The 20,589-nt window shown below is 36.0% G+C and overlaps 3 protein-coding genes across 3 annotated transcripts; all 3 read left to right on the forward strand.

Annotated features, from left to right (window-relative positions):
* The first annotated feature begins 1,930 nt into the window (after window positions 1–1,930).
* On the forward strand, window positions 1,931–3,560 carry LOC142520481 (chlorophyll a-b binding protein CP26, chloroplastic). Its single transcript, XM_075623461.1, has 6 exons — window positions 1,931–2,188; window positions 2,274–2,358; window positions 2,446–2,496; window positions 2,595–2,715; window positions 2,904–3,038; window positions 3,118–3,560. Exons 1-6 carry the CDS (start codon window positions 1,981–1,983, stop codon window positions 3,376–3,378), a joined length of 861 nt encoding a protein of 286 aa, XP_075479576.1. The 5' UTR covers window positions 1,931–1,980; the 3' UTR covers window positions 3,379–3,560.
* A 9,891-nt stretch (window positions 3,561–13,451) lies between these two features.
* LOC142520964 (GDSL esterase/lipase At1g71250-like) lies at window positions 13,452–14,875 on the forward strand. The gene is made up of 3 exons (XM_075624127.1): window positions 13,452–13,766; window positions 13,852–13,979; window positions 14,059–14,875. Exons 1-3 carry the CDS (start codon window positions 13,463–13,465, stop codon window positions 14,785–14,787), a joined length of 1,161 nt encoding a protein of 386 aa, XP_075480242.1. The 5' UTR covers window positions 13,452–13,462; the 3' UTR covers window positions 14,788–14,875.
* Window positions 14,876–15,453: 578 nt separating this feature from the next.
* On the forward strand, window positions 15,454–16,984 carry LOC142520632 (DNA repair RAD52-like protein 1, mitochondrial). The gene is made up of 4 exons (XM_075623693.1): window positions 15,454–15,746; window positions 15,814–15,851; window positions 15,934–16,028; window positions 16,454–16,984. The coding sequence occupies exons 1-4, from the start codon at window positions 15,514–15,516 to the stop codon at window positions 16,610–16,612; spliced, it is 525 nt and encodes a 174-aa protein (XP_075479808.1). The 5' UTR covers window positions 15,454–15,513; the 3' UTR covers window positions 16,613–16,984.
* The last annotated feature ends 3,605 nt before the right edge of the window (window positions 16,985–20,589 follow it).

Here is a 20,589-nt window from a genome sequence, read left to right on the forward strand (position 1 = left end):
TTATTCATAATACTGAATATTCAATGTCTGATACAACTCAATTAATAATGTTTTACAGCGGAAATGTAACCAGAAATACAATGTCGGAACAGATGCAGCGGAATTTAAAATATGAATCAGAACTGAGAACAACAACTTTCATCACCAGCCCCAAAATTGAATCTGCTTCTCTTCTTCTCGTGAGAAGATCAAAGAAGGCCTCATATGCACTCAATACATCCCTACTCATCAACAACTTGGGATATTTTCACGAAAAGTTTGGGAAGGGTTCAGCATGCCTGCTTGCTTGAGCTTCTGGGAGTTCGTGATTTGCATCAACCCTAAAGAAGGATTCCAGCTTGTTGCACATATCAAAAGACTTTAAGCTTGTTGTTCACAACCACAACAAGCTTGAGGGGGAGTATTATTGTATATACTTTCACGTTTCTTTACTAATAAGTCATTGGAAGCACGTTTCTTAGTATTCATATACAGATTGTATATAAGAGAACACGATACAACGGTTTTATGTGAATCAGTTGAAACCATTTTTCTCAGCTCAGTGAGCTTGCTCTCATTTTCTTCACAATTAGTATGAAAATCTTTCTGAAAAAATGTAGTTTATGCTTCTTGGAGTGACCAATTCTATGTACAAAATAATAATGATTTTGTTTATAACGTTGAGTATGTACAACAAATAACCGAGTACAAACATTATCACTCGTTCCAAACACGTTTTTGTAAGTGGGCCGTATGTCCATTGATATACTTGTTTGTCTACAATTTTTGTTGAGCTTGATCAAACTGTTTAGTTCAAGCTACGCATTGTTTTTTTCAGTCTAAGTCAACCAATGCTACAAACGAATCCGTCCTAAAGGTTGCTTTGATCATGGCAAGGCCGCTGGTGTTATAAAACCGCATAATCGGTTTGCCTGAAAGTTGGTGATGCATCTGTAGTGGAGATAATCGAACTAGAGAATTAGATTCAGCTCCAAGACATTATCCAATTTAGATATTTGATATATTTTGTAGCACAATGTTAACTCTACTGGCAATTTGTTCTCAATGGATATGTTTTTTAAATCCTGAAGTGTCAAAGACTAGATATTTAGAGTTGTTTGTGGTTAATAAGATAATTTTGTTCAGATTTTATTTCGAAGTTTCAAGTGTTGACCATAAAATTCATGACAAAAGAAATAGAAATATGAAATTAATAATAATTACATATGAATTAATAAACAATTTTGGGGCATAATTAAGTTATAGATTTTTAGCTATAAGTTTGGTTTACTGTTTAATAATAAACTAAGTACTTCATGTGCTAGCTTTAGATTTGCAAAGGCTTGCTTTATACCAATTAATTTGGACGTGTATGTGGTTACTATTTTTCTACTAATATTGTATTATTAATTTCTAATGCAGATTGATATATCTCTTGATATTTATATATTTGCCTTGTGTCTGTTGTGTTTTACTCTTGAACGGAAATTATCTCTTGAAGATCAAATACTGTGACTATACGTGTAAGCAAGGAAAAATGGGATTATGGGACTTGAACTTCCAAGTCAAATTACATCGTGTATGTTTGGTTCAGATTTAAAAAAAAAAAAAAAAAGGAATCTTGTTTGGAGAAAACTTGGAATTTTAAATATTAATTTATATCATATGAATATAATACCGAATTATGATGAAACTATCAATCACATAATTAATTACCATGAAGGATCCGTAAAAAGAAAAAGGTTAATTATAAAAGAAAATAGAATGTTCCATTTTTACTACTAAAATAGCGACGAATATTCGGGGATAGGTAATGTTATCCGTATCAGAGGGAGTGAGAGTAGACCTATGCATGATCCAAATCCCAGCCTATCAAAAGGCCTCGTCAGATTACAATCAGATTACAAGAAATGGTGTCCTATGTGTCACATCCACGTCCACCAGTGCTAGCTTTTTAGTTGCCACCATCTTCATATTGTTTCCAAGTTCCAACAACATCAAATGGCTTCTCTTGCTGCATCGTCCGCGGTTGCGTCCCTTGGAAAGTCCGAGATTCTAGGCAATCCCCTTAATTTCACCTTTAGATCTGCTCCAGCTCCTTCCTACCACGCCACATTCAAAACCGTAGCACTTTTCTCCAAGAAGAAGGCCGCTGCCAAGGCTAAGGCGCCCCCCCCTGCAGCTGACGATGAACTGGCCAAGTGGTACGGTGAGTAATTGCATGCCCAAGTCATTGATTTCGTTCAGCTTTAGTGTAGTCTATTGGTCTCTAGATTATTATTTTCCAATTTCAGGGCCTGACAGGAGAATCTTCTTGCCTGAGGGGCTCTTGGACAGATCAGAAATCCCCGAATACCTGACAGGCGAAGTCCCCGGAGAGTAAGTACTTGTGTACTCTATATTTGCAGTTAGCTGAATTTGCCTTGCAGATCTATTTACCTACGTTATGCTTCTCTGAATATGCAGCTATGGGTATGATCCCTTTGGCCTCAGCAAGAAACCGGCCGACTTTGCCAAGTAAGGGATATTTCTCGGAATTTCAACTGATGCTCGCTTTATGATCAATTTCATTTGAGTCACAAGAGGATTGAAATATTTGGCATTTTCATATTCAGATATCAAGCGTACGAACTTATTCACGCAAGATGGGCCATGCTTGGCGCTGCTGGCTTTGTAATCCCTGAGGCCTTCAACAAATACGGAGCTTACTGCGGACCAGAAGCTGTTTGGTTCAAGGTATTATGGCTATCTACTTTCTTGTTTTCTTTGTCCATCTTACCTTGATATATAAACAAGATTTTCTGTGTTGTTGTGAAGATTCCTGGAATCAGAAATTTTTTAACAGTTCAGGAAATGTAGTTTGTCGATCTTAACTGCATTTTGATGTTTCTCATCTTTCAACCTTTGCATCCTCATTTCTGTAGACCGGTGCTCTGCTACTTGATGGGAACACGTTGTATTACTTCGGAAAGAACATCCCCATTAACCTTGTTCTGGCTGTGATTGCTGAGGTTGCGCTTGTTGGTGGTGCCGAATATTACAGAATCATCAATGGATTGGTATGTCCATGCGTGTTAATATTTGGATTCTCTCATATGGTGATCAACAAGAATAACAAGTAGTTCAAAATTTGTGCAGAATCTAGAAGACAAGCTTCATCCTGGTGGTCCTTTTGACCCATTGGGGCTTGCAAATGACCCGGACCAGGCAGCAATTTTGAAGGTGAAGGAGATCAAAAACGGTAGACTAGCCATGTTCGCCATGCTTGGCTTTTTCATCCAGGCATATGTGACTGGGAAGGGACCTGTCGAAAACCTTGCGGCACACTTGAGTGATCCCTTTGGCAACAACTTGCTCACAGTAATTGCGGGATCAGCTGAACGAGCTCCTACCCTGTAATTATCTGTGTCTCCCACGGATTCAAATTGTTGAGATTATGACAGAATCAATATGATTGTCTTAAGACAACTCTAAAACTGTTGTTTTCCATCATGATTCAGGTTCTTAAAATTCTGAAGAATATAGTGTGACTTATATAGTTGATAAGTATGGATTTAGTATGATATTGGTCATATTTTTCATTTGTTATCGTAAATTTTTTGGGAGAACTAAAAATTCTAAGATAGTATGTTATATTATTTATTAAACAATGTGTGCGTTAATTTTATGCTGGCCATAAGCTCGGGAACATCCTAACAGCCTGACTGAACTTAGATCAGCATATATACTACCAGAACGCAAAGCGATTGGCGGCAATCTCGAAGCTAATTTATGCATTGAATACAACTGTACAAGAGATGGTGACTGCTTCTTACATCCAAATTTGCTCCATATAGAAAAGTCGATAGTATGCTATGCATGGGTTTTGAACCCCTCAGGACATGGATTTTCAAATCAAATCACGAAAGCAATAAAACACGATATTTGTAGCTCAAACTTACCAATTAGAAACTCAACTTCAGACTTCAACTTTCACCTCTAAAAGCTCAGGGAGTTAACTCAAAGGAAATCGATGCGAAGCAATACAGTATGGATCGAAGTGCTGTCGTTCGAAGAAGAAAACCCCTAGCTCATGAACTCGAAAATTCACCTCAGTGAAGCTCCATTTTCATGTCCTAAATAAATAAAAAATACGGCCAAAGGGAGAGCTAAAAAATTGAACAAATTTATTGCGCAAGAAATGTCTTTTGAGTAAACCAATGTGATTCTTGGTTGTTGATGAAATTTTGACTACTTGGGCATCAAGTTTTCGGCCAAACCAACCTTTGGAGAGCCAACCTTTAGGCTATAAATTTTAGATAAGACTCCAACATTCTACACCAAAAGGGCTAAAAAAAACCGAGCACAAGTGCTTTCAAGAAATCCTCCAAGTTTTTGGCAATCTCAAGGAAGGAAGGAAGGGCTGTTTCGACCATTCTATGTAGTAGTCAAAACACATCCAAGTTGCTGTCCGGATGCAGGAAAAGCCCCAGAAAGAGTCCGTTCATAGGAAAAGGTCCCAGAGAGATCCCAAGATTAAGGATATGTCATGATCATTATAATGTGATTTGTTCAATAAGATCTGATAAGGTTATGTTCTGGCATGTTCTGACTTGATAAGGATTCGGTTCTGATGTTTTCTGTGTCTGATATTATAAGTCCTAAATTATGTTCATTCCGTTATGTTGAACTATGTTATGTAACATAATCTGTTTAAAAGATATGTATATGTGTGATCTTTTATTCTTGTATTCGATCGACCCTCATTTGTTTATTGTTTCCAAGAAAACTCATCAACTTATGTCTTCCCCGGATAATAATGAAGAAAAGGTAGAAGAGACGGAATAAGATCAATTTTTGGGGCTGGTGAAGAAATCCAGAGTTATGAAAACCAAGCCCTTAATTTCAAGTTTGTAGTTTATTAACTTCCAGATTTCGCACTTTTCTTTGTAAGAACAAATTCTGCATTATTCGCATTTCACATATGTAGAGATAATGTTTTTTTATGAATTAGACTAGTTTTTGCTATTTGCTATAAGTCTTATTTTTTTCTATTAAACTGTTAAACAATGTCGAATGTCCTCTGTACCTTGGTATCGAGGTGTGACACCAAGTGTTCCACTTGTCAGTCTAATCTTTTTTTTTATGACTCAAAACCACAACTTGGAAATATATACACAATGATCTAAGATAATTAATCATCTATAAACATTAAACAATTAAATCATAAAGCTGGTGCATGACCAATGACCACATATTAATATTTTCTAGGTCCGCTACTGTTAGAGCAGACACATTAGTGGATCAATCAATAGTTACAGTAAAGCAAGAAAGTCGAGAAAATGTAAAAGTGATGGTGTTATATATTATTCTCTACTGTCTAGCTAGTGCTTCATGTGATCATATCGCTGATATAATAATAATAGGCAACTTCCATTAATAAAAATTACTTGATTAAAATACATAAATGCTGGATAGGCACGTAGTACTATTGGAAGTTTTCTCTGATCTAGATCGTGTAGTCCTAATTATTAGTGCAGGATTGTAAGAATTCCATGTTGACCAGGAAAAGATAATTAAAGAAGTTGATGAAGCTGAGCCCAGCCAGCAACCAATAAAACAGATCAAGCCTGTCCTCGTTCAGGTCATTGTTACTCAGTCACCCACCACTATGATATGTACTCAACTAACAGTGACAATTCTCGAGCAAGATTTAGGAGAACGTAATTGCAGTATATTGAATCAACACCATTGGAGAGGAATAGGGGCTCAAGCTGGCTGAATGATATCATCTGCTAGCATTTCAATGACTAGTTTCTCGATAACAGCCTTATGAAATTGCGGATAATGGTACGGTGGTCGCATGTTCACAGTGTGGGATCCTAGGAACAAAGGAATAGCATGATCATAAACCCGAGAAGGAGGCAACTCATGTGTAGCCTCGAACACAGCAGAAATTGACTCAATAAAGTTTCTAATTCCGGTGGAGCTGAGTCATCTTCTGTGGCAGATACATGAACTAATTACAGACGGAAACATAGAGCCATGGCATCGGTGTAGGCCATTCGAGAGAAATTATGAAATTGGATCGAGGTGGGAAGAGCCGGAGGATTGCCAACCAATTGTATGGTTTTTCCATCATACTCAAAGTCAAACAACAGTTTATCATAATGTTGACGAACCCACCCCAGTGTTGCGAGCCATGAAGTGCCCAAAATAACATCAGCACCATGCAAAGCTAGAACGAATAATTCGGGTTGAAAAGTGTGTCCCTGGATTGTCAAAGGAGATTGTTGTATTGTGCCTTCTGTGATCAAACGATCCTCATTGCCTACTACTACCATAAAAGTAATTGTAGATATAATAGGTAGTTGCAGATGTTTAGCGACTCGGGTTTGAACAAAGGAATGAGTACTTCCCCATCAATCAGTACTTGTACTGGAAACCCCGCTAATATATCGGAAAATCGAAAGGTGTAAGACGTAGGTTGGCCGGCAAGAACATGGAATGAAATAGCTGAATGAATGGGTGTATCTTGAGGTAATAGTTCAGTTGGGGAAGTGGTGTCCTCAGGTGGTGGGGATGGGTAGTCATCCTCCACATCAAAGAAGAAAAGGTGGGGTTTAGCCTTGCATTTGTGGGAGGAGGACCACTTTTCGTCACAACTGAAACAGAGACCCTGTTGGAGTTTAAGTTGGACTTCCGAAGGGGATAAACGACGAACGGCATAAGGAGAATTTAGTGCCACTAAAGAAATCAGCGGATGAGTATTAGAGATGGAACCTGTGGAAGGAGTTTTACAGGGTGTGATGGAAGTAGGCGATGGGTAAGATTGATCCACCCGGTTGTTAGAGTGGCGATCAAGAAGCTTAGCCTCTCAAAGACGAGCAAGCTCGATAGCTTGAGTCAAGGATGTGGGTCGAAATGCTTTGACCTCATGTCGAATATCGGAATGGAGATCGAAAATGAAACAGCTAGTGAGAAACGAAGCAGACACACCTGAAATACGATTAGCCAAGGCTTCAAAACGTTGGCGATATTCTGCTACCGTTAAAGTTTGAACCAGTTTGGCCAAAGTTTCTTGCTGATCTTTGTATTCTGATGGGCCAAAAGTAGTCTCTAGAATCCGAGTAAAACCTTCCCACGATTCAAATTGGTGATTTCTGTTTTGCCATTGAAACCAAGGCAAGGCCGGACCATCCATGTGAATCGATGCCAATAGAAGACATTGGTAAGGCGGCACCTGGTAGAACTCAAAATAGCGTTCAACTTTATAAATCCAATCCAAGGGCTCTGTGCCATCAAATCGGGGAAAATCTATACGGAATCCTATAGTTTAATTTCTTGATCCCTATTTCTCTGTATGAACCGATGCATTCATTATCAACACAAGAACCCCATAATTCGTAAATGAGAGACAAATTCTCAGTATTTATAATAAACGTTGTCCTTTCTCAGTTGACATTAATATAGTGGAATGGTCCACTTCCACAAAATTCATCCCCACCATAAATCCACCATTTGTAGTCACATATATTCTTGCACGTTAATATCTGTCTAAAGTTACACGATAATAGAGTAGGTGTTCATCGAGCCAATTTATGGTTTATGTTTTAATAAATCTTATGTAAAAATAATATTATTTTAATAATATTTTACGGTTTTAACCAATTAAGTCACATACTGTGAGGGCCCGGAATTTTCGAAGCAATCAAGTAAGCAATAAAATTCAACTTTTAATTAAAATAACTCAACAATATACGAAAATTTTCAGATCAAAACGCTCGGGAAGTAGCTCAAAAAGAAACCGACAGTGAAAAACCAAAAGAATTGAAGAGAAGTCGCTCGGAAGGAGAAGCTCTTAGCTCACAAGCTAAAACCCTCAGTTCAAAGAAGCTCATTGATGCATGTTCTAAAAGAACAAAAATCCAGCCATGGGATCAGCTAAAAAAAGGACATAATCAATGTATAAGGAGTGATCTTTCAGTGCACCAAGGTGACCATTGGTTGTGGATAATCTTTTACCATTGGAGGCTATTTGGAGCATCATCCTTGGGCAAATGAACGGGAACAATTCAGCTGAATGGAAAACAAAGGAAAAGTCATTTTCCAGCTATAAATAAGGCCTCATTTTACGCATCTTGGAGTCGGGAGATGTTGATAGCACTTTTTGTGAAAAACAAGTTAGGGTTCGTAGATGGTTCCATCTCTAAACCTTTTGCATCCAACATTCCTCTTTTGAATGCCTGGGTTCGAAACAATAATGTGGTGATATCTTGGATTCTCAACTCTGTCACTAAGGAAATCTCGGCTAGCATCATGTTTTCTGAGTCTTCCCATGCTATGTGGATTGATCTTAAAGAAAGATTCCAACAAATCAATGGTCCTCGGCTGTTTCAATTGCGTCATGAATTTACTAATCTTGAACAATGACAACATTCAGTCAATATCTTCTTTACCAAGTTGAAAACATTATGGGATTAATTGAGTGATTTTCATCCTGTGTGCACCTGTGGCATTGTTCTTGTGGAGGCACTAAAGAACTCCCAAGATTTCTATCAATTTGAATATGTGATAGCATTTTTCTTGGACCTTACTGATACCTATACTCAAATAAGGGGTCAAATCCTTCTATTGGATCCCTTACCTCCAATAGATAAAGTCTTCAATCTAATCCTGCAAGAAGAACGCCAACGCACCATCAGCCCTTGCAATGCCGCTTCACTTAAGCTACAGTATAATGTGGCTCTGGCTGTCAAGAATCATCCTTCTCCCAAACAGAATCATCATCATCTTGAAGAGCTGAACAAGTCAAAATATAGGAAGAAAGAATGACCATTCTGCACAAAATGTCAGATCCATGGGCATACCGTTGATACTTGCTTCAAATTTCATGGTATCCCCCAGGGTATAAACCAACCCCAAAGTATCGTCCTTACTTGGCCACATCCATCCCCAAAGCTACTGTCAATCAAGTGGCTCAGCATTCTTCAGATGGAATCAATGCATCAACTCCAAATTTTTTTCATTCCCTTAGTCCAGAGCAATGTCAACAGCTGATGACTTTGTTCTCCACACATCTAACTCAGAATGCTGCTTCCCCATCAACACTAGAAGGATCATCTTCATTTCCCGTTACAGGTACTTGTCTTTATGCTTCTTTAGAGTCCCATTTGCTACACTCTAATGTATGGATTCTCAAATCTAGGGCATCCAGTCACATATGTTATTCATCTACCTCCTTTCTAGAGTTGAAGCCACTCGATGGCTCTACAGTCACATTGCCAAATAACACCATCATCCATGTAAAATCATACGGTGATATTAAGTTGAATTCTCATATTCTTATGCGGAACGCTTTTTATATTCCAGAATTTAAGTTCAACTTACTCTCTGTCAGTGCCCTCACGATTGATTCCAAATTTACGCTTATTTTTCACCAAGATCATGTGTCCATTCAAGAGACATGCACCAAGAGGATGATTGTCAAGGGTAAGAAAGTTGGAGGCTTGTACATTCTGGCTTCTTCAAGCTTCAGTCCTTCTTCGGAGGCATTTGTAAATCAAATTTCCGCAACACTGTGGCACCATCGGCTTGGACACATATCTTTCAAACAACTCGAGAAACTGAAGGATCAAATCCACTGTCAATTCACAAAACATTGTCCTACTGCTCCTTGCGGTATTTGCCCTTTAGCTAAACAAAGACTTATTTCGTTTATTTCAAATAATCACTTGTCCGAGAAACCTTTTGACCTTATTCACTGTGATGTCTGGGGCTCTTTTCATTTACCATCTTACTTGGGTCATTGTTACTTTGTTACACTGGTAGATAATTGTACTAGATTTACTTGGTCATTTTTCCTTTGCAATAAAGTGGTGTAGCAGTGATCATTCCCCGGTTCTTCACTATGATATCCACACAGTTCAACACCATGATCAAAATGTTTAGGTCTGATAATGCTCTTGAGTTAAAGTTCTCATATCCCTACATCAGTTCTCATGTGTCAATAGACCTCGGCAAAATGCTGTAGTTGAAAGGAAGCACCAGCAATTGTTAAATGTGGCTCGTGCCCTTTACTTTCAGTCACGAGTTCCCCTTCAGTTCTTGACTGAATGCTTACTAACTTGCATGTTACATTATTAATCGCTCTCCTTCGCCTCAACTTGGTCACAAATCACTTTATGAACTTCTCTACTCCAAACTTGTCGACTACTCGAATTTCAAAGTATTTGGATGCCTAGTTTTTGCATCGACTTTTCACAACCGCTCAAAGTTCCACCTCGTGCTTGACTATGTGTATTCTTGGTTACTCACATGGAACAAAAGGATACAAGATTTATGATATTGAGACCAAGAAAATATTCTTGTCAAGGGATGTTATGTTTCGTGAACATATATTTCCTTTTCACTCTATCCATTCACCGGATTTCATGCCTGATCATTTTTCGGATCTCATCCGACCAAAATCATTTATTCCACATATCCTAAAACATCCATTCCCGACTCCACTCCACCATCTTCTAATTGTCGATATGATATTACGGCACCTCTCAGATCAGCTTGTTCCCATCGTCATCCTGCCTACCTTTGTGATTATCATTGTAATCTTTTATCTAACTCCAACAAGATGATTACCATCATATTCGATATCATATCTCCCAAATTTTGTCATATGATTCGTTAGTTGCTCCTTATAAATCTGTCGCTTTAAATATCTCATCTCATTTGAACAACAATTCTATCATCAAGCAGTCAAATATACAGAATGGCGAGAGGCCATGCACCTTGAATTGCAGGCCATGTAGTTGAATAACACCTGGTCGGTTGTCCCTCTACTGGTTGGTAAGCATTCCATTGGTTCCAAATGGGTTTATAAAGTGAAAATGAGTGCAGATGGGTCTGTGGAGCTCTACAAAGCTCGCTTGGTCGCAAAGGGTTATAACCAACAAGAAGGGATCGATTTTATGGACATTTTTTCCCGACGAAAAAACTTGTTACTGTCAAAATGTTGCTCGATGTCTCTCGGAATTGGAAATTAGTTCAACTATATGTCAATAATGCATTTCTTAATGGTGATCTCTTTGAAGAAGTCTACATAGACCTTCCCTTGGGATCACATCGATCGGGGGAGCATGGCCAGAACATGTCCAAACTCTTTTGTCGTCTCCATAAATCCATTTATGAACTTAAGCAAGCCTCACTTCAATGGTATGCTAAGTTTTTTCAAGCCCTCCTTGAATTTGGCTTTATGCAATCCCAATCTGATTACTCTCTATTCAACAAGGGTTCCAAAGCTTCTTTTATAGCATTGTTAATATATTTTTATGATATCATTCTTGCAGGTACTTGTCCGGATATTCTCACTTCTCTGAAGGCGTTTTTTCACTTTCAGTTCAAACTCAAGGACCTTGGGACTTGAAATACTTTCTGGGATTGGAAATCGCTCGGTCCTCACGGGGTATAGTTATATCTCAACGCCAATATACTCTCAAATTACTCGAAGACACTGTTATTTGGGTAGCAAACTGGTACATGTTTCCATGGATCTTAAGACATCTCAACTCCTGTGATGGCGACCCTCTGCCCGATGTCACACGATACAGCCGCCTAGTTGTTCGACTTCTATATCTCACATTGTCACGTCCAGACATTACCTATGCAGCACATAAGCTAAGCCAATTCGTATCTCAGCCTCGATCTCCTCATCTATAGGCTATTCACCATCTCTTGAGATACCTCAAAGGTATTGCAGGTCAAGGCCTCTATTTCTCTGCAGCATCTTCCTTGCAACTTAAGGTCTTTTCTGATGCTCATTGGGGTTCTTATGTGGATTCCCGTAAATCAACCACTAGCTTTTGTGTATTCTTAGGTGACTCCCTCATCTCATGGAAAGCAAAGCGCCAAGTCGCGGTCTCTCGCTCTTCCGCCGAAGTCGAGTATCATGCTCTAGCATCTACAGCAAGTGAACTTATTTGGTTACGAACTTTACTCAAATATCTATCATTTGATTCTCCCCAGCCATCGGTCATATTTTGCGACAACCTCGCGGCTATACATATCACGTCAAATCCTATATTCCACGAAATAACGTAGCACATCAAAAATGATTGTCATTTTGTTCGACATCAACTAAACAATGGACAACTGCAGCTCCTTTCCCACCATTTTGACAAACTTCATATGGTTGAATCAAATTACCAGAATTCTCTCTGTCAACTTCTAATATAGTGTTACGGTTCTGAATTTAAGCCATCTTTGATATCTCATTTTTTTGTTGTATTAATTTATTCTCTATAAAAATAGAGCACAAGTTTAAGAGTAGCATTAATCGTTCCAGAGACGGATCCAGAATTAGAGTTGGGTTGGGCTTTAATTTATGTAATATTATATATATACACACATATACACACACACACACACATTTATAAGTCATTACATTGTACTGTTCAACAAAATTAAAGAAAAAATTGTCATATATATTTTCTCTTTGCGATTTTGGTCCTCAGTGTTATCAAATTCAATTTTAGTCCACACACACACACACACACACACACACACACACACACATTTATAAGTCATTACATTGTACTCTTCAACAAAATTAAAGAAAAAATTGTCATATATATTTTTCTCTTTGCGATTTTGGTCCTCAGTGTTATCATATTCAATTTTAGTCTGCTATCTTTTTTTTTTTGCAATTTTATTCTTCGGCTTGACGCTGACATGGAAACAATGCATTGTTGATATAACACTGATGTGTATAGTGCTACATCAGCACTTCCAATGGAAAAAAACTAAAATTGCAAAAATAAAAAATTACATGATTAAAATGAAAATTTCAAAACATGGAGAACCAAAAACACAAAATGACAAATTTACACAATTTTCCCCCAAAAATGTACTAGAATTAAGGAGATGAGCTGGACTCTGGGTGTGAAAAGTTGAGCTTTAGTAGACTAAATAAAAAATTTACACATATAATAAAAAAAATTTGAGACGGGCTACAGTCTAGGACAAGATAGATATGTCCTTGAATGGTTGGGACTGTAAGAAGAAAATAAAAAGTGAACAATTGATGTCGTACGTGGATACAAGAAACAGAAATGGACATGCAGAATATGGTTATTTTGAATTGGGAAAGTCTAGATGATATTGTTTGATCCAACCAATTATTTTTTGGAAAATTAGTGTGATCAAATGATTTTTGATTCACACTATTCATACCTTGCAAGATTGCAATTGAGAAGGATGCATCCAAATTTAAAAGGGTACTATATATGGAATTAGTTGCTCTAAAAATAGGAAAAGGTGCCTATGAAGTGAGAAGATCATGACACACACATTTTATATATAGCAACAGCAGCTCATTCCATGTGTAAAATTTCTACATATATATTTCAAAGAATATATTTTCTTTTCTCAATTAAAATAAGACTAGGTCGAAATAACTTTCCATCTCATTCATCATTGAAAAGAAAACGAAGAATTATTATTAGGGGCAATGAGAAGGGGTAATTGCTTCAGCATAACAGTACTAGTTCATGTAGTGATGATGGGTTTGGTGGTGATCAATGTGTTTTCATCCACTAATATTAATAGTAACAGTAAAGGTGCAATAGATCAAATAGGATCAAATGCTGCACAGGTGACAACATTGTTCGTATTTGGGGACTCTTTGGTGGATAATGGAAATAACAATTTCCTCAATTCTATGGCCAAATCAAACTACTATCCCTATGGAATCGATTCCAACCTTGGATCCACCGGAAGATTCTCAAATGGAAACACTTTTGTGGATTACCTTGGTAGTCGATCTATATATATTTGTTTTAAATAAAAAAAGTCAATTTCTTTCTTCATTCATTCATTTTAATCCCATCACATACATAGGTGGGTGGTTGGGTATTGCAGCTCCTCCACCATTTGCAGATCCCACCACTTCTGGAGCTAAAATTTTGGGAGGAGTCAATTATGCTTCTGCAGCTGGTGGCATCCTAGACGAAACTGGCCAACACTTCGTATGTAGTTATAAATTAATTATTTCAACGTCACTAGTGTATATATATAATTGCAATATAAATATATATGGGCATGCAGGGAGACAGGTACTCATTGAGCCAACAAGTGATTAACTTTGAGACAACGTTGAGTCAGTTGAGGACCATGATGACCGGAGAGAACCTTAGCCGATATCTAGCAAAAGCCATAGCAGTGCTGGTGTTCGGGAGTAACGACTACATCAACAACTATTTGCTGCCTGCAATGTATCCCTCTAGCTTCAATTATAATCCCTCCCAGTTCGCGAATCTTCTCCTCGCTCATTATGCTCGACAACTCGCCACACTGTACAGTTTGGGACTTCGCAAAATAGTGGTGGCAGGCGTAGGCCCGCTGGGTTGCATACCGAGCCAGCTATCCACGGGGCAGGCCCCGGCAGGAAGGTGCGTGGACTACGTGAACCAAATGCTGGGTGCGTTCAACGAGGGGTTGCTATCCCTGGTGAAGACCATGAACAATGGAACACATCCCGGGGCCATCTTCGTGTACGGGAACACATACGGTGCGATCGGGGACGTACTGAACAATCCAGAGAGATACGGGTTCAGGGTGGTGGACAGAGGGTGCTGCGGAATAGGGAGGAACCAAGGACAGATAACGTGCATGCCTTGGTCCACCCCATGTGCCAACAGGAATGAGTACGTGTTTTGGGATGCCTTCCATCCAACACAAGCTGTGGATGCTATACTTGCTCACAGGGCTTATGCGGGGCCTCCGTCCGACGCATATCCTATCAACATTCAACAATTGGCTATGATTAATAATTAATGTCACATGTAGTCCTCTTGCTATATTACATTAACTAATATCTTATTTGTAATATTTAAACAATTAATAAGAAAAGATTATTAAATAACGGTGATAAACATTTATATATATATATATATAATACATGATCACCTTACAAAATCTCTATGAATGCATGACATAATTTTGGAGTTTCTTAAAAATCATTTAATTTTATCGAACTAATTACAAGATTTTACTATTTTTTTATATAGTTCAATTTAAAAAATTTACTACTTTTTTTTAAAATTATTTCATTCTTTATGTTTTTTACATAGCATACATTGTAATATATAATATATGTAGCAGGAACCATCTAGGAAGAGCAAACCTAATACAAGATATCATTTTTCTTTTTTTAAATAATGCGAGAACTTTTAATCGTTATAAATCGGTTCGCATTAAGTAAATCTCAAGCTAACCTTTACAAATCAAACCACATTAATAATATGTCTAAAAAAATATAGGGCTCAACTGCAAAGATTGTTGGATTGGGAAATGGAAATAATTATTATGCTTGAAGTATAATATCTTAGCATGGACGAGTTTTAAAATTTATTTTACGCCTAATTTTACCAAAATTTCAAGTAGTAAGGATAGATAAATTTATTGATGATGTATTGGCTGAATTAAAGTTGGCCTCAAACCAAACAATTTTATTTATTTGTGTTAATTCTGATCGTTCGTTCTCGTGGATATTTGGGGAAAATGGCGGTGCGAAGAGGGTTTTCAAGCTTGAAGACCCGCAACTACTACTTCCGTTCTTTCTCATCTGCTAAACCACGTAAAGAAACGATTGAAGAAGAAGACGATGTCGTTGAGACCTCGGGAATAGGCAGGGCTCTTTCACAAGTTCTTAAACAGCTCAACAAGAAAGTGCCCGAATCCCTCCTCAGTCGTCGAACCCAACCCGATGGCTTCTCCATCAAATACATCCCTTGGTAAAGATTAAGATTTTATAGTTTATTAAAACTCGTGGGCTGTTAACTAATTTTGTATTCTTTGTAGGCATATCGTGAATCGGATTATGAACTTACATGCTCCAGGTATGAGTGTCTCCTATTCAAATTATCGAGTTACTGTTGCTGGTTGGATTGGCACTTAAGAAATGAGGTTTCAATTGTGTAGAATGGTCTGGTGAGGTCCGCAGCATCACTTATTCACCCCATGGAAAATCCGTGTCTGTTGTCTATCGCGTTACACTTTATGGGACTGATGCAGAGGTACACTAACCATTGCCTGCTGCTAATTATCTTTCTTTCTTTCTTTCTTTTTCACTCGCTCCATTTTGATTATTGATAGCTCGAATATTGTGGTGGGATATCCGCGTTCCTTTTTTCCTTCTTTAACTCTTATGTGCCTCGTGGCCTTCGATTCTTTTAGCTCGGCCTTGGACCAATTGCATTGGTATAAGATCATCTTTTTTGCTGAACAGCTTGTATGTGCATGAAAGTTTATTTATTTATTTTAAAAAAAGATCTTGCATCTTTAAATTCGGTATCTGATTGTGTTATGTTAGCATGCTGATGAATTCTTGAATTCTCCTTTCTCAGTCCAATGAATTAACAAAATGTTTTGGATCAAATAAAATTTCAAGGCAATAAAAATCATTGGTGGACCATCATTGTTATACTCGTATTTGCTCTAGATGTATAGGGAATCAACAGGAACTGCGTTAGTTAGCGAGGAAGGCGGCTACGGAGATGCAGTGCAGAAGGCGGAAGCAATGGCATTTCGACGAGCTTGCGCTCGATTCGGTCTTGGCCTTCACCTTTATCACGAGGATATGCAGGAGGATATGCAGTAGACTATAATGGACAATGCTGTTAGTTTTGCTACTGTGCCATGTATAAATTCCTTTTTGTTGACATCACCAGACAGGCAAAGAAAGGCCAAAATGAGCACATTTCAAATTGTTTAATTTTATCTTTTACATTCAATTTTTGTATTAGAGGTCGAAAGAACACGTAGTTGTTCTCCCTGATTCCTAAAACAATACCGTGTCAAAATCTTATTTAACATTACTGATTCAGTTTTTGTTATTTAAATGAAGGGATCAAATATCTAGTGTAAATTCTCAATATCCCTTCAATATAGAACAAAGATCACAAAACAAAGGCAACAGGTTTACTCTTAGAAATTATTGCAATTTTGATTTTGTTAAGTGATGTTCTGGAAGCATATATGTGTCTGTTACCTATATTTTTTCCTTGTTTTTTCCCTGGATTTTGTATAAGCTGTTTTACATGTGTATTCAAGTCATGTCAAAAGAGTAAACGACACCAGATGGGATAATTTATACTTTTTGAAGTGTGTGTGTGATTGATAGCTGCATTGTTGTATTTGTGCGCATGAAATTTGAGAAAGCTTTGGGCCTATTTGGTTAGAAAACTCAACTCATGCTTAGAGAATACCCTTTTAATGAATTTATGTTCCAGCTGTTTTTCAAATTTTAGAATCTCTAAAAGTAGATCTGTTCAAGTAACTTGAATAGTTTTTTAATGATATAGAGGCATGAACGAAGAATTAGAGATCTTCTGCTTGTTCTCTCTTCTACTCTCTCTTCTACGCATTGTTAATGAAATTGCGGTCGTGCATCAGATTTGAAAAATTAAAATTTTCAGAGTGCTGGAATCCGTCTCTGTATCTAATTATGCATGTATGTTTCTTTTGGGATTTAATTGAAGAAAAAAGATGAAGTTGTTAACATGATGCTTAGAATGCCGTTTTGACTCGTGAAAGGGGGATAGATATAATGGTGGGAACTGGTGGTTAGATCCGAAAGTGTTGAATTTAACTGCAATGAAATCTGAGTTGACATGGTGGGAAGTGAAGTGTAGAAAAAAGAGATGGGAAAATTCACCTTTTTCTGCACTTGGGGGACAAATCGTTGTTATTTTGATTAATAGACTTGCGCTTTTTGATTTGATTTTATATATTTTCTTTTTACTTAAACAGCCAATTCATCAAATAATCGTTACGATCCAAAAGAATCAAACAAGAATAACATAAACATGTTTTCAAATTAGACAGCAAAATGCATAATTTAATTTAATAAATTATGATCGAAGCATTGGGAGGACCCTTCCAAATGTCTAAGAAGTGCATCCAGCAAGTCGGGGGATTCATTTAGTATTTGAAACACGAGGATGAAAATTTTCCTATTAGACAGAACCGGGGAATGAGGCGGATGACAGTGAGGATGGGGACGGCTGACTCATCTTGTCCCATTGTCATCCCTAGATTCGATAAATTCTCTTGCCCTTGTCGCAGCTGCTCGACATCTCTGTTAATTCTAAATTCTACCTATTTCTTGTTCTTAGAGCAACTGTCCACAATATGACTTCCATTATTTTTCACGGTCAACCGTTGTTTTGCTGCTTATTTATTATTAAGTTTGACGTTCTAATATAATGTTTTAAGACAAAAACTTGTATGAGAAAGTCTCACGGGTCATATTTTGTTAGACGGATCTCTTATTTGGGTTATCCATGAAAAAGTATTAATTTTTATGTTAAGAGTATTACTTTTTATTGTGAATATCGTTAAGGTTGACTCGTCTCACAGATAAATATTTGTGAGACTGTTTCACAAGAGACCTACTCATTTTTTAAAATGATTAATTATATGTTCGCAGTGTTTCACGTATTTTAATATAATTTAAGTATTTTTTCCAAAATCTGTAAGTTTTTGATATGATTGAAATTATAAACAAAATAAATGTAATTTTCAAGAGTAAAATAATAATTAGTTATTTTAGAATGTAAAAAAGAATAAAACATGAGATTAAGTATTTATAAGTGAGTAATAGATTTAACGAAAGAGGTTTCAATAATTATTTTTTATTGAATGAAAGAAATGATATTTTTTGTGAGTTTACTAAAATGGCCAAATAACCTTATTTTAAAGATTGATGCTTGGTACTAAGAGATAGTAAGAGAAATGTGGTTCGGAGAAAAAATAGGGAAAGAAGTAGTTTTTATATTAAAAAAAAATATTAATTTTTGAAATTAAAATGATACTAAATAAAAGATTGAAAAAAGAAATATGAAATATGGAAGTCGGTGGTTAAAAAATATTTTTGAAATTATAAAAACAGTTTTGTTGTGCAAGAGTCGTCGGCAAAAAAGAACTCATTATATCTCCCAAAACCAAGCTTGGATAATAAAAACAAGTGGTGGTGTTTACTCAAATCTTTAGACTCCGTTTGGTACGTGTGATGGGATAAGTAAATTATTAGTAATTAGAGTTATTAAAAAATTAGATATATAGATTAATAGTATGGTGGAATAAATAACATGGTGTTTGGTATGATTTTAAAATGATGGATTAATTTTGTAAATTTTATTGCAATGATCAAAATGTCCCAAGTGTTAATTAAATATATATTCTTAAAATAATTGGATAGATAATTAAATATTTATAATTATAATTTAAATATATTTATTAGAAAAATTTGTAAATATGCATTTATTTTAATAATTAAAATAGCAATAATATTTTGAATGTTAATGTTAAATAAAATTTAGTAATAATTACAATATTATTGTTTTTTAAAATAATTATAAATATTCTTAAAATAATTTGATAGATAATTAAATATTTATAATTATAATTTATATTTATTAAAATTAATTTAAATATATTTATTAAAAATATATTTGAAAATATTACGGTAATCATTAAACAAAATAAATTAGAATTTAATAAATATTTATTTTCATAAAAGAATTAATTAACACGATTAGAAATTTATAAAAATTTAATTTAAGATAGATTTTCATTACAATTTATTTTCTTTAAAATGATTGAAAATAATAAAAATATATGAAATTAATTTATAAAAAAAATATAATAAAAATTTAAATATTATATTAATTATTAAATTTTCACTAATTTTAATTTTCATATTATATTGAAGAAGACAATTCAAGGATAATATGGTCAATATACAATTTTATCATTATCACTATTCAAGAATTATGCATTATCACACCTTTGAGGAGGGATATTTAATCACACAAATAACATAAATAATGAGGGTTTTCAATCATAATCAAGGACCTCCATGCTAAATTAAAAATGAACCAAACATGAGATAAGAGATGATTATTTAATAATCATTCACTTATCATGGCTACCAAAGTAAACAAGTCTATTCCGAAATGGGAAGTATTTTGGAATGATTAGTAGCCTATCGACCAAGCTAGATATGCAGCCAATCCAAGTTAGTCCAGCTCGACTCAGATATCGAATCAAAATGGAATCTCATTTCAATGTTTATGCAATCTTTCACATAATATCAAAGGACCAGGGTTAGAAAGGATAGGATTCTGTGGTTTGGTGGGTACCATGGTTCAGTGGGCTGGGGTTCAGCGGTTCGAAGGGCTAGGGTTAGACTGTATAAATTAGTTGTCGTAATTATTCTTAATTTATTTGAAAGGCATTCTTGTTTTTTGGGGTTTTTTATTATTAATTTAAAAATAAAAAAATATTTTAAAAATACTTCAAAAGTAAATTAATATTCGAAAATGCATTAAAACGTGATCGAAAACAACGGACACCGAATACGTGGCCACCATGGATTTTTTTATTATTAATTTTTAAAAAATATTTTAAAAATACTTCAAAAGTAAATTAGTATTCGAAAATGCGTTAAAACATGATCGAAAACAACAGACGCTGAATACGTGGCCACCAAATCCGTGCTTACGAAGCACGTATGCTCTTCCACCTCACCAAATCCGTGCTTCGTAAGCACGGATGCTCAATTAATTATTTTTT

This window comes from Primulina tabacum, chromosome 12 (genome assembly GCF_025594145.1).
Source record: "Primulina tabacum isolate GXHZ01 chromosome 12, ASM2559414v2, whole genome shotgun sequence".
Taxonomy (NCBI): domain Eukaryota; kingdom Viridiplantae; phylum Streptophyta; class Magnoliopsida; order Lamiales; family Gesneriaceae; genus Primulina; species Primulina tabacum.

Bases quoted from the DNA above. Each gene is read 5' to 3' on its own strand.
- LOC142520481 (XM_075623461.1), top strand. From the start codon at position 1,981: ATGGCTTCTCTTGCTGCATCGTCCGCGGTTGCGTCCCTTGGAAAGTCC. The intron at 2,359-2,445 runs GTAAGTACTTGT...CTGAATATGCAG, and splicing joins ACAGGCGAAGTCCCCGGAGA to CTATGGGTATGATCCCTTTG. The intron at 2,497-2,594 runs GTAAGGGATATT...TTTCATATTCAG, and splicing joins AAACCGGCCGACTTTGCCAA to ATATCAAGCGTACGAACTTA.
- LOC142520964 (XM_075624127.1), top strand. From the start codon at position 13,463: ATGAGAAGGGGTAATTGCTTCAGCATAACAGTACTAGTTCATGTAGTG. The intron at 13,767-13,851 runs GTAGTCGATCTA...TCACATACATAG, and splicing joins CACTTTTGTGGATTACCTTG to GTGGGTGGTTGGGTATTGCA. The intron at 13,980-14,058 runs GTATGTAGTTAT...ATGGGCATGCAG, and splicing joins ACGAAACTGGCCAACACTTC to GGAGACAGGTACTCATTGAG.
- LOC142520632 (XM_075623693.1), top strand. From the start codon at position 15,514: ATGGCGGTGCGAAGAGGGTTTTCAAGCTTGAAGACCCGCAACTACTAC. The intron at 15,747-15,813 runs GTAAAGATTAAG...TATTCTTTGTAG, and splicing joins TCCATCAAATACATCCCTTG to GCATATCGTGAATCGGATTA. The intron at 15,852-15,933 runs GTATGAGTGTCT...TCAATTGTGTAG, and splicing joins TATGAACTTACATGCTCCAG to AATGGTCTGGTGAGGTCCGC.